General features: G+C 37.3%; 1 protein-coding gene across 1 annotated transcript in view; it reads left to right on the forward strand.

The window, feature by feature from the left end:
* PRMT3 (protein arginine methyltransferase 3) overlaps positions 1–11,400 on the forward strand; it is a 52,734-nt gene extending 41,334 nt beyond the window's left edge. Inside the window, exons 10-12 of the mRNA XM_082761153.1 lie at positions 1,064–1,114; positions 1,304–1,391; positions 10,703–11,400. Coding sequence (XP_082617279.1) covers positions 1,064–1,114; positions 1,304–1,391; positions 10,703–10,812 — 249 coding nt within the window. The 3' untranslated portion in view covers positions 10,813–11,400. The remainder of the gene's footprint in view (positions 1–1,063; positions 1,115–1,303; positions 1,392–10,702) is intronic.
* The last annotated feature ends 3,025 nt before the right edge of the window (positions 11,401–14,425 follow it).

Consider the following 14,425-nt stretch of genomic DNA (forward strand, 5'->3'; position numbering starts at 1 on the left):
TAGTTGTTTTTGGAGCTTTCAAAGCTTCTCTAGAGTGCTGTTAGTTGAAAAGCTAACACAAATAATTTAGCACTTTTTTTTTTTTTTATTTTGTTTGAGGTTGTACTCACATCCATGTTGTCTGTTCTGGATTTAGACTGGAAAGGAAAAATACTGGAATGGTTTAGCTGTCATTTGGATTACCTAGTACCTAATGATAAAGTCATGTGCCATTCACTTGTTTTGTTACCTTGATTTTGTAAGTGTGTTTGATGTCGGTCTTTTTCTTCACAATCTCTCTGACTTAATACAAAGAACACGCTGCAGAACTTGGCCTTTGTAACTATTCAAAATGACCACTTTTATAGACTTAAGAGAAAAACACTATTGCTGTGAGAAGGATACAACCATTTGCAGTAAGTGTTCATGTAGCAGGCTTTCCATCACTGAATCGGACGGATAGCTTGTTTGGATATACTATAGCTATCAGGAGGAGCTTGTCATCCTGCTATCAGAGGGATAGAAGTTCCTAGCATCTCTAGTAGCAGTTTTTCAAAAGATCTCTTCTGAGTCATTTCTTCAGACTGACAGAGCAGAAAAGCTTAACTGCCTTGGGTCTATTTTCAGGTTAGCTTTAGCCTTTTTGTAGGAGACGGTAGGAAGCAAAGGTGAGTGTGGATAGCATTTCAGAGTTGAAATGGTGTAGCTGATTGTCTTTTATTAACATCTTCCAGTTCTTTCTTGAAATTTATTTAAATTATTTGAGCTTGTGGGAGTCTAAGGCTTTTATCGTCAAAAAAGCAGGCCATCATTAAAAGGCTGTGTAACTAATAGTGTAGGTAAATTTTTTGCGTGCAGATATTTTGTATTTCTTTTATTACTGAAGCTGGAAGACAAGTCCCGCTAGTGAATTATGCACTGAAGAGAGAAGCTCTTTGAGGCTAGGAGTGGGATGACAGGAGGGACAAAGCAAATGTTCTTGAGCAGAAATCACAATAATTACATAAATATATATTCATGATGGTCTTTTTCTTGAATGTCACTTGCTCCTTCATCATATTTGCCTTTTCCTATTTTTTTACAGGCAGTTGCTGGTTATTTTGATATATTTTTTGAGAAGGATTGTCACAACAAGGTACGTGGCGTTATGGATTTTAAAATCAGCCTTGAAAGATGAGGATTTTTTCTATGGTTTTTCTACCTTGAATTGTTTGGCAGCGAGTTTTGTTGTAGAAAACACGCATGTGTGTTTGGTAATTGATTGATGTATTGTGGTATTAAAAATGGTGTTCTTTAATGAAAGTCTTGAACTCTTCCATTGCAGGTCTTGTTTTCAACTGGTCCCTGGTGTACCAAAACGCACTGGAAACAAACAGTTTTTCTCCTGGAGAAACCAATTCCTGTAGAAGCAGGTATGTTTAAATTCAGTTGTGGTGCAACAATGGTTGTGTTACACTGCTATTATCATTTAAATGTAAAACAGTTTAAGAATTTTGTGTTAAAAAGAACTAGTAAATACATCTTTTAGCTGCTGTTTAAACACTTTATTGGCTTAAGCAATACACTAGAAAATAAATATCTGTGTTCTGTAAAATCAACATAAGAAGTGTATGTATATGTGTTTGCACATGTATATTTAAGTGGGCATATGTCTAATGTAGCTCCATAGTATTTTTTTATAAGAAATTGGTGTCTCAAAGGAGTTCTGTCTGGCACGGGGGAGATTTAAGACTGCAACACTGTTATTAAGGTTCTCTTAACATCAGTTACGTTCTTAAGCTTCATATCGATCCAATGATTGCATAGGATTTTCTGTACCACTCATAAGCTATGCTCTATTTCTTATATAGGTACATGCATGGGTGTTGTACCTGGCACTTGTGGGATTACTCTCTAAATAGAAAAGAGCTCACAGCCATGAACATGATCAACTGAAGTATGGGAGATGTGATTTTGATATGCTGAACGCTTCTAAGAAGTGAATAACTACTGTAATATGTTCTATCTTGTCTGTCATAAGTAAACAAAGCTTTTGTTGTCGCCAGGTTAACCCAAAATTCAGATGATAAATTGTTGGAGTAAAGTTTTGAAGATAAAAATTATATGTTAGTGGTTTTAATTACCTGTATTTGGTAAGTTTTGAAAGTACTTTCCTATGAAAGTAGTGAAGTGTTCTTTGTTTCATAAACATAGAAATGTGTCCAATGACCATCATGGGTCATTGTTTATAACCAAAGGAAATGAAATAGCTATATTTTTATGTTGGAAAAAGGGCACATTATTTGTCTACTTACCCACTAAATATGTGCTTACCACGGTTGAACTCCTTCTCAGCTCATATTGAGGGCTGTTTTTCTTTAGGGACTATCAGGAAGGACCTAGAGAGGGTCTGGCAATGGGGCTCGGTTCTGCTGCTCAGTTAAGCAACTCACAGTATTCCATGGCCTTGAACTGAAAAGTTTACAAATAGGCCAGACATACAGGGGAGAAAGAGCACAGAAACATATGTGGATCTTGCAAAAGAAATTGAGGTCAAGAGGTTTAAAGGTGATATGGAGGAGTATTGAGGTAGAAGGGGGTATTGTCTGCTTTTGATAGATGATAATTCTGAATGTACAGTGGTGATAGCAGCATCAGGCCTCAATTAAAACAGCTTTTGTGATTGCTTCATCCATCTAGTAGCCATCACAGCTTTTTAGCAGGAGTGTCTTTCCTGAAGGCATTAAGGACTATGTTATGTGACTAATCTTTTTTTTTTTTTTCATCCTTTAAGTTCTTCAATGATTTTTACTTTGCATATTTTTAGATCCTTGGGATGCACATGTGGTTTGGTGCATTTGTGCTTGGCTTGTGTTCTGTTCAGTTTCTAGATGAGACTGGCTAAGGTCTCCTTGGTGAAATTCATTATATTTCAATGTCATAGAGTGTGAAGTGATTTATTTTTTTAAAGTGCAATGACATTTGTTAGAATATGCTCGTTATTTAATATTACATAGATCATTTGACATTTACAGAATGTCCGAAATTACTGGGAGGTGTGTCTGGATCTAGAATTCTAGTCTAGGTGCTGTGACTTTCCGAAGACAACTGCAGAAACAGTGTGCTTTGAAGCAGTGAACACAACCACCCGGTTGACCTTCAAGATCACTTTTACCATAACTTCTTTCTTCCTCTTTATTAGCTCACATTTTAAAAAATTATTCCTGTACTGAATCTTGTTGCTGTTGTGCTTCTCTTTTCCTTCTGCTTGATTCCTACTCTTAGTAGTTATTTAAGTTCCTCTTTCCCATCTTTTTCTGTTCTCTTTTTATCTTCTGTAGAAGATAGAAGCCAAGTTTTCTCTGTTTTTAAGCATAAGAGAAGTTCCTGAGCGAAACATGGACCTAAGCTCCTTTTCCTTTGTAAATTCCGTGTTAATTTCTGTGGAATTTTTTTTTTTTCATGGAGGATATAACTGCATCAGGGCAGAAGGTATTTCCTGATGATTATTTAACAATGTTCCTTGATTTGGGTGACTTCTGAAAATATCTTGTTTCTGACTTGGATTCGTCGTCATTCCAAAAATCTCTTACAGTAACGTGACTTGAAGAAAAAGAGATTTACGTATCTTTCTATTTTTCATATTTTTTATTCTTTTCAAAATAGTGACTTTTAATCAGTGGTAATTAGTCTGTGGTAATTCGTTTTTAACTATGTTCCTTGATTTCTTCATTCTTTCCCTTTTCTGTTTTACTAGCTAAACTAACTGCTCACGCCTGTCTTGCAGTATGGCTAAAGTTGCACTTCCAGCTGTTTCTTGTCTGTCACTAAAGTTCATTGATAAATTAGCACAACTTGTCACCATTTGGCCATGTATTGTTGCTGTCTGGCATGGTGAACTGAACTCTACTCCAAGTGCTTAGCTTTTGGGGGAGATTTTTTGTCTTCAAATTGACTTTTTTCCATGTGAGTTAGCTGAAGAAAAGGGTAAATATATTAGATTAAACACATTTGAATCATTGAAAGAGTTGGCTCTTTTGCCTTTCCTTGTACTTACCAATATTCAACTGTCATATGTACTAATTCTTAGAATAAGGAATGTCTATATGGCACCGGGACACAATGAAAAACACCCAGTTGAGACCAAATGAGTTGTTCGAGCCAGAACAATCTCTTCTTGTAGTGGATAGTGGAAAATAAATAGAACTAATATCATTTGAATCTTTTAATAATCTGATTAAAAAACAGCAAAGCGCAGTCATAATGCAGTTAAGGAAAGCCGAGGAGATAAACAGACACACAGAACGTGCTACATAGTTCAACCACAAGCTTGGTTCCATTTTTAAAGCTATTATTGAGACAGAGCTGCTTCTTTCATTATTTGGCCAGCTTACTGTGGTGCCATTTGCTTCCAGTGTTTTAATAAGCTGTGAAAGAGGGATTTATTGGTATAAAATACTTTGAAAACATTTTCCTGTTTTGAAAACATGTCTTATAGACAGGTTATTTTTTTTTTTTTTCTTTCCCGGTAAAGAAAAATGGTTCCCTAAAATTTTTAAGTCTGAGTAATAAAGCTTATTTCAAGTCTATCAGAGATGCTTTATAGCTTTTGGGGATGTGCCTGATCTGGTCATAAAACAATGATGGTATTTGGATTTGCTCTGCCAAAGAGGTTGAGCTTAGAGGTATCTGAACCTGTTGGGTATTTAACAGAAAAATGCCACTTGGTGCCATGGTAAAATTCCTTTTTTCTACTGTGGTAACTATGTATTTTTCTCAGCTGTTTGATTCCAGGTTATTTGTTGTAAAAGTAGCTCTATTTTCTCATCCATGGGGAAAAAGAAAAGTGATTTTGATCTTGTTCCTACTAATAATAGAATGAAGCCATTAGCTGCCAAAGGATGCAGCGTGGAACTAATCCTCCCTGCGTTGCCGTTCCTGCTGCAGCCTTTGCTAGGCGTGCAGCGTTTGCAGATCCTCTGAGAGGAAATGGGAGAAACTTTACCTAGTTCCAGATCTGGAGACTGGAGCAATAAGAATTGCAACTAATTAGTAGAGACTGGAACAGTAAGAATTACACCTAATTAATACATAGGATTTGCTACTGAATTACAGCTTCATACATAACTATGATAGATAGGTTTGTGTATAGCTTTAATGGATAATTTTTGCTTATTTTGGTTTAGTCAGGGGACAGAGGCAATCTTTTGCTACTAACATATTCTGAAAAGCTAGTTTTCGTCCTCACCGACTGTGACGAGAGACTTAAAGCTCGTGTGCGATGAAGTAAGAAGAGCGTCAGCAGGTTGGATAGGCTTTAACTGCTTAACACACAGTAAAAATAAAGAAGCTAGAAAAAGAAGCCAGGTGATACTTTAGTACCAGAATTTTTTTTTCACAGACAAGAGTACTGTATTGCAGACTCCCTGTGGAGTACAAGGCTTCACTTAGCAGCCCTTTTAGTAGCTTGAAAAAATCTTTATTTTCAAAATTAAAATTCATATGCCAAAGCTGTGTCTTTATCTTACTAATGGTCCAAATATGGATCTTACTCTTCCATTGTATGTTGTGATACTGCTGCTAAGTTTCATAAACAGAAAATTACATAGGGAATGTCATTCTCTTTTGGTTAACTGAAGGGTTTACTGAACAGATAAAAAATACATACAAGAATGATTTCAAGGGGGTGACAAGATCTGTTCGGTAACAGTGCATTAAGTTAAAACCCAGATCTGTATGCAAGCAAATTCTATTAGCAGTAAAGCAGCATATTGTCAACATTTTGTGTTCTTGGTAGTGCCTTGCAGTGGAAATAAAACCCTAATTTGTTTGTCAGTGGAGTTATAAGAGGCTTGCATAGCAAAACTGAAGAATGCACATGACTAAGCCCCTGTAAAATAAATGATTATCTTGAACTCCCCAGTCTCCACAATTGGGTAGCTGTTTGGAAATGTACAAACTTGAAAACATAGATTTGACTACCTGGAGAGTTTTTTTTTATTAAGAACAAGCAAACAACAAAAAACTACTGTCACAAATAATCTGTTCTGATTTTTTACTGAAATACTTCAATATTATGTATCCCAGTTGGAACGTTTGGTTCCTAATTGAGATTTTACTGTTTGTTTTGCCTGTCTACAGTTGCAGTGATGTTGCTTTTAAAAACTGGTAACTGTTAAAACTTGCTTTTGAGGTTCAACTAGATCTTGCCTGTCTTGTGATGTAGCTTTTGAAATCTGCTTAAAATCATAATGCTTGCTTCACAGAAACATCTGTGTGTACATCAGGCACTAATTGGAGAGAGTCTCTTCTCGTGGCCTCTTTATCGCACTGTAAGTTAGTAAAAGTTCGGTATTCATGGGGAAAAGTTACAGGGGCTTCTTGTGCCATTCTGTGTGGTCCCCTTTGCTCTTGAGACAGCAAGGGGATGTGATGAGTATGGCAGGAAGAACATAGTTCTCTCACAACTTCATTGCAACTGCTGAGAGGAAAATTGAGGCAGGATACACAGTGTAGGATCTCTATTTCAAAATGTAGAGAATTGAGACTACTTCTAGGTGAGTTAATGCACCTGTACAAGGTTGTCTTAACTTACTCAGCAGGCTGTATAGCCTTCTTCGGAGGTGCCTAGTTGGTGGTTTGACTTGCAAAGTTGAAACAACAATTGATAGGAAAACTTGCCAAGGAAAATGCTTAGGGTATGATGGGTACAGACAACCTCAGTATAGTTTCGGAGCAAGGCTATAACAGAAAGGAATCAGTAAACAACTGCTTAATTGATCAAACTAACTGGCCAGTGTAAGAAGGGTGTCACAGATCAGACGATATCACTGACTTTAGTATTGCTCTGCTCAGTATAGAAAGTGCTCATTGGAAATTACTGGCTTGGTGATGCAGTTAAAAGAGACATGGTCAAATGGGAAGGTGAGGGTTTGTGTACAGCTGCAGGTGCTTGCAGTTTAATTAGGTGGGGAGAATTAAGGATAAGTTACTGAGTTTAAGGGAAATGCTATTGGTTCTGCAACAAATCAGCTCTCCTGCATTCTTCTTTGTTTTCTAAAGATAGATGGTATGTAGAAACTGTTTCCTAGCCAACTCTTCCAAAGTAATGCTTTCAAGACTTGTTTTTTACAGTTGCTTGCTAGCCCTCAGTGTTATTTAAGATGGTGACTCCAGTTTGTTGAAACTGGGGTGGAAAATGAGATAATGTTTAAATTGGCAGTCTGAAGTGAGAGCAGCCTTATCTTGAAGAGAGGTGTCAAAATGCGCTGGTACGTAAATGTTAAGGCAAGTGTGACTACCCTGTAAAGCCTGTGGTTGTTACAACGTGGGGGATTGTCACAACCTCAGAGCAGGGATTTGTAAAAGATGCTTCTCAACAGCAATTTGGAAGGTGTCTTCAGCCCAAGTCTACTGCAGTCTTACAAGAGCTCTCTTTGAAACACTTTAAGTAAGATCTTTGAAGTCAAATACCTTAAGCTTGGGCGGGGGGGGGAGGCAGAAAAAGGAATGCTTGGAGTATGTTCATACTTTGCTTGCTGTTAGTTTGATAAAGCTCTTCTACAAGAAGAAAAGAAACTTTGAGAGATCTTGATTGCTAGCTGCCTTCATTAACTCATTCAATCTTTTTAATAATCAAAAAGTGAGAGGGCACCAAGCTGTATTAAAGGGCAGGAAGCATTGCAGGTTCGTTGCCATGGATCATGTCAAGCCTTGCATAGATGCTAAGGGTATGTGTGTAGGAGACTGCACACAATCTTTGGGTTCAGTCAAGTCATTTCAGATGAGTAAGGTTACGGACTGAAAAATACTGCAAATAACTTAAGTGACAGAGGCTCTTGCGTTGAGAGGTATCTGATATGAAGAACTTGCCCTACGGATGATGGTGTCGCACAGAAGTAAACGATGTTAGTTACAGTTTCACTGATGATCAAAGTCAAAACCAAAATGAACTATTTTGGGTGTTGAAAGTTAATGTATACAAGGCGTACAGCAGAGCATGTAATAGGATGTGTGATACTTGGCAGTGGGTCAGTATGGAAGTAGGGATGCGTTTTTTTCCCAGTGCTAGCAAGCTTCTGCAGTGGTTCTGCTGAATTCAGTTTCTTTGTGGGATGAATTTCAGGACTCCCCAAAGGCTAATAAAAATGCTTGAAGGGGGTCGTAATGGATTCAGTTTTGTCCTAATCAAACTGCAATGGCACTGTGTAGTTTACTCGCATTCAGCTGAGCGTGATAAGAGCAAGGTGATGCAGCTGAGTCCCCCAGACAGCTTCCTCCAGGCAGTTCATAGGACAGCATAACAGTGAAAAAACATCAGTCATTTTATATCTACGTGACATTGATTAATTGTTCAGAATTGCCTTTCTGTTACTTGGTTGCACTGCTGTTGCTTGGTTCAGCCCTCAGAAAAAGACTGTTTAGAAAGGCAGATTTAATGTGGTTACTGCATAAGAAATAGCTGAGAAAAAGGGACCGCTTCGTTTCACTAACTGTATTTAGAAACAGAATCTGAGGGTTCTGTACCGTAAAGTCAAATGTAATTTTTGAAGTTATATTTATTTTTTACCATGTTTACTGCATTGTTCTGTATTAAAATGCTTTAAATTATAAGACTGTTACAGGCTGATTGAAGTCATGTAATTTTAATTCTGTTCCTGGATGTTTTTTAGTCATCTTACGATTTCAAACACATTCCATATTATAGAATGTTAACATAATCCAAGTAATTCATTTTGCAATGCAGTTCTGAAAGTCTTTGTGTTGACACTAAGCTGAGATTCCCAGCTGGAGAGGGGCTATAGTGCTTTTTTTTCCCCCTTTTAATTTATTCATACTGGTCAGATCTGTCTAAGTAAACTATGAAGAGATATTTTCGGTTCTTTGCAAAACACATTGTGTTGTATCAGTCATTTATGTCCTAACAATAAAGCCACACAGGAATGAAGCTAAATCTACGACTGTTAAATTACCAAACAGAAGAGTTTTTGGATCTCCTGTACAGTGTTGCTACCACACTTAATCTTGCTGAAAAGGTTTTTCTGATGTGATGCTTCATACAGTGGATCTTGTGTCAATTCTTTGTATGCAACTGAGTAACTTGTCAAATGGAGACTGCTAAAAATATCACATATTGAAAACCAGCCCAGTTTTGGAATTGCTATTTGTTTCCTTTTTTTTTTTTTTTTTTTTTTTTTTTTTTTTTTTTTTCAGTAAGAATATTGAAAATTTCATCCTCTTAACAGGGCATGAATAGTTGGCCTTAAAATCACATGAAGAAACAGTTGGGAAGTAATCGGTATCCAGTGGGATAGAAAAGTAGTAACTGTGGCTGTGGTTGATGTGAGGGTTGGAGATGGATGCAGTGGAGCGTAGTAGAAGAGCAGCAGAGAACTTGATGCTGTAGGCCTGGGTCATCCCTGCTGTAGGGTGTTCTGTAGAATCGTCTGCTTAAGTGCAGCTGTTGTATTTCTCAAGTGATGGTATAAGTTTGCTCAGCAGCGGGTTTTCTACGTATTTACAAATCTAATTGAAATTACAGGTCTTGTTAAGGACTGAAAGTACATTGGGATTTTATTATTTTTTTATTAAATATCTGCAAGCAAGTCTTTGCAAAAGCATTGTGAAATAAAGAGAGCTGCTTGCTAAGCTCATTAAAAAAAAAAAAACAAAAAAACTAAAAATCCCATATAGGTCCTGTTTCCTTACAGAGTGAGGCAATATCTATATTTGTGGTTTTCTTTCTTGACATGTTAGAATGTTCACTAATGTATAGTTAGCTCAATACAAAAAAAAAAAAAGCAACTTGTACAATTCTCATAAGGCCAGACCTAGAGTACCAGAACAGAATTTATAATTCCAGAACTTTCACAGTGACATGGAACTTCCAGGTAAGTTCGAGCCTTAACCAAACCTTAGAGTATCTGATTGAAAGCCACCAAATAGAGTAAGATAGCTTGATTAGGTTGGATGTTAGGAGAAACTTCTTTACTGAAAGGATTGTTAGGCATTGGAATGGGCTGCCCAGGGAAGTGGTTGAGTCGCCATCTCTGGAGGTCTTTAAAAGATGTTGAGATGTAGATCTTAGTGATATGGTTTAGTAGAGGACTGGTTAGTGTTAGGTCAGAGGTCAGAGTTGGTGACCTTGGAGGTCTCTTCCAACCTAGACGATTATGTGATTCTGGGAGTACCCCAACAAGGTGTAAGTCCTCTGACCTCAAAATTAGTCTCTTGCTTGAGTGCTTCATTGCACATACCTTCCTTGAAAATGTTAATGCTGTTGGCTTGAGGGTTTATTTTTTTCTGACTTAAAAGTGACGTTATTTAAAAACCTGACACACTGTCAGATGTAAAAACTTAAGATCTGTTCTGCGTCTCTGCAGTCCAAGCCTTTGAATTTCAGTTGTTCATAAGCAAACAAGCGAAACAAAGTGTTCCTCCCCCCTCCCTTAATCACAGGTAAAATTGTCATATCAGTTCTTTGGGTGGGTCAACTGAGAAAGCATCTACATAACTCAGCACCTCACCAGGTCTAACTGCAGTCATTTGACGTAGATTCATTTTCAAGACCATCGGTTAGAGCTTTGAAAACATACAAGAAACCTTTGTAGACTTGTTTAATTCTGACTCACTGGGAGCAGCTTCTTGTACAACATAAGCAGATGTAGTGCATCTATCCGGTTACGCAGGATACACGTAATACACAGTAACTATGCATAGTAATTTTTTTTTTTTTTTCTTGCAGGGGAGGCCCTGAGAGGAAAGATAACAGTTCGCAAAAACAGAAAAGATCCGCGATCCCTCTTCATAACCCTTTCGGTGAAGGACACAAAGCAGACCTACAGCCTTCAGTGAAAGTTCTACGTACAGCTTTGAGAAATGTCAGATATAACTGTTAGATTGAACAGTTGATAACTGTTTCTAAATACCCGAAAATGGTAAACTCCTGGATTTCTATATGTATACATTCATGAGAATATGAAAATTGTACCTGGAACTGAGAGAGGAGTGTTTGGATGCTCTTACAGTGGCATATGGCGACTGGTGACACAGTGAGATTCTGCTGTGTCTCACACGATGTGGGGGAAGGAAGGAAAAGCTGGATTTGAGTTAGATGAGACTGCTGGGTGAGAAAAAGGCCTTTAAAGTCTTGCTGTGAGGAACAGTGAGTATTATTTCTGAATATTGTTTTATTCTCCAGCTGGCAAATTTTACCATTAACGAGTAAGCAAAATCCTTGTGCAATTTGTTTTAGGAAAAAAGCTAAATGATGTGCCAGAGCAGCTCAGCAGTAGCTGGAAAATCCCGATGGGAGTAAATTTGGATTCCAATTGCAGGATTGCAGCAACAAAGACTTTATTTTTATTACACTTGTATAATTAAAAAGTTGTATCACATTTCAGTTACATTTATCTAAATAAATGATCCAAATATGTTATATAACGTAGTTGCCTGTTTCCTTTTTTTCCCACTTAATTGGAAATTCTTTTATCTCCCCAGTGGTGGCTCATTTATTTGCTGTTTTTTTTTTTTTTTTCCATGGTAGCTGATTGGAGCACAGGTGAATGGAAGCGTGTATTTTATCAGTGTTACAGAAAATACTATGAACAGATAGTGGAAGGTGCTGCAACAGTGGATTTTGTTTGGCTGGTTACAGAAAGTGGCTGTGAACAGTCAAGGATTGATGTGTGTGTCATAATGTTTAAACACCAAACTGCAGTAGAGTTTGGACCAAGCGTAACCGTAAGCTGTTAATGTGCTTGTATTGTACACGTATTTGTATTGAATACAAATTAATGTTTATGGAATTTTGAAATTGTTTTGAAAATTTCAAGAAGCACAAATAACAGTTTTTCTATTGATCCCCAAACTTCTGTTAAAAAAAAATAATAGATTTTTTAAAGGACTAAGAAGAGAATATTTTTTTTCCCTTGGAGTCTGCTCTATAAAGTTTGGGTAATTATGTATTGTGTAATTCTTGTGCCTGTAACTAAAGATAAGTAGGATGTTATCAGGGATTATGCCAATTTGGCAGAAAAGCGGAAATGTGTATTCCAAAAGCTGAAATACTCTTGCAGCGCGGCACTTTTTTTTTTTTTTTTTTTTTCCCCATGGTGAAATGGCTATTGAAGAGGAAGTCACAATCGCTACAGGACTTCAACATTTTCAATTGAAAACAGACTTGTGGATTTAATTTCATCTTACACTGTTTTATCCTTTTCTGTGGAAACACGTAGCTTACTAATTGGTACCCGATAATTTTCTAGGCTTGGAAGGGTGGAGATTCTCTCCTGTGTGAAAAGCATTGAGTTACCATTAAACCTATAAATGTCCTGATTAACATATAGATGTTGGAAAGCTGTGCACACACATCCAGTTTAAGAGGGATGTTCAGGAGCTGAACACTTAGGCTGGTTAACTCATTCGAATGCTGTAAATGAGGGCTTGACCACCAAAAGGATTTAGAGCCATATTGACACCTGGGCTGTTGTGTTTGCCTGGTAATGAGTGCATCACTTGCACTGAATTTTAGATCCTTCCATTTTATGAAGTTGCACACAGGTGACAAACTAGGTGTTTTCAGAAGTTTGTCTTCAGGATAGGCTTAACTGTAAAAAATACAAATGAGAAAATTGAATAAAAGTAAATCCAAAATTCATTTATTTCACAGGAGTATCTGACAAATATGAATACTCTACAGTGATATAGCTGATGTATAACTGTGTGACTCACCAGCGTTTTTCTAGCTCGATGTATATGCCTTTTGAAAACTCATTGTTTATCTTCCTTAAAATGCTTGAGCCTGGTTAACTGAAACTCACACTGTACAGCTGTGCATAAAAATTTACTGTAGAGATGAAATGCCAGCAGTTAGCATTGGACTGATTACTGTAATTTGTGATATAGTTGTCAATATTAAACAATAAATATGCAGGCTGGGGATGGACTGCTACTTCTGTCCTCTTCTGAGAGGCACTGTAGAAAAGCAGGATATTGACAGACTAAGCAAAATGCTCATACGGTGTTCTCAGCACTATGCCAACCAGAAGTTGTAAGTATCTGCATCTGAATTGGCTTGTCTGGTATGTAGTTTACTATGGGAGTTTCAGGTGCCTTGACTGTGAATGATTATTTTTGAGATACTGGCATTGAGCTATACAATGTTGTGAGGTTCCTTCCAACTTTAACTTTTCAACGATTCTGTAGATTCTGTAGAAACGTTTCTGTTCGTTTGTGTAAGTGTTGAGTGGGAAGACCTACACAGAGTTTGTGTAGCATTTGTTAACAGGTAAGCAAAATTGAAAAAATGGTTGAAGAATGTTTAAAAGAAGAGAAAACGTTAGCTAGTTAAGATGAGGTGATTTGGTACATCCTTATGTCTGCAGGAACAAGGAGAGTAGGAGATGCACCAAAGAGAAGTTAGACTGATGGACCAGCACAATCAATGCATGTAGCAGATAGCAAACAAGCAAATAAGGCTGGCTGAGAATCACTTGGAATGCAGAGATGGAAGATGGAAGAGTGGTAATATTAGTTAAGAATTTTGGTGCTGTTGGGTATTTACGTTTGATAAATCCACATCTGAAAGATACATGTCATTACCTTGTTTCTTGTCAAAGCTGGGACAAGGTGTGAGGGACAGGTCAAAGGTGCTAATGAAGATAACACTTCAGTAACACAACACAAAGATGGATTGATGTTACTAGGAAAAATGAAGTGTTGTTTCAAAGAACTTCGAATACACAAGTGGAAACTGATCCAATAGGTAATGTCACGCAGCAGCCTGTGGGAATAGACCATCCATTATGGAAGGCTTTTCTCAACTTAAAAATCGAGTAATACAAGATTCATCTAACAGCACAATCCGTTACTTATTTTCCCTAATTGTAATTCTGAGAAGAAAATATTTTAAGAAATGTGATCAGTAAACACACTTTTAAAGGGACTTCAATGAATGATTCAGAGGCAGAAAACTGGAAAGGAACTGCTTGGAGTAAAATACCCCTGAATGTCTCTGCTCAGAGATGGTAACACTTCATGCAAAACATGGTGCTTTATCCCAAGGCCTGTGGTCAAAGGTGCAAACAATTTGTAACAGGAAAAACAGGAAAAAAACACTGTGGCAACTTCTTCTCCTCTTCTTTTTGGTGTACTGATAAGTACAGATGAAGTTTCCCATACATGTAACAAGCCCCACTGGTGGTTGGCTGCTGTCTTGTTTACACCATTCATTCTTTCTCTTTTTTTTTTTTTTTTTTGTCTGATGTGTTCAGTAGAGATGTTTGCTGTTGGCTTCATTTCAGAGCAAGTCTGTTCTGTCCCTGGCCTTTTCATTTTTTTCCTTTTCTGATTCTGGATTTTTTTTTGGTGGGGTAGGGTTATGGGTGGTGGTGGTGTTTGAATTCCTTCTACTGTGTACTTATTCTGACGAGCTTCCTCATGGCTGAAGGCTCTGACGTAAGGCTGT

Source organism: Aythya marila, assembly GCF_965140915.1.
Source record: "Aythya marila genome assembly, chromosome: 5".
Lineage (NCBI taxonomy): Eukaryota > Metazoa > Chordata > Aves > Anseriformes > Anatidae > Aythya > Aythya marila.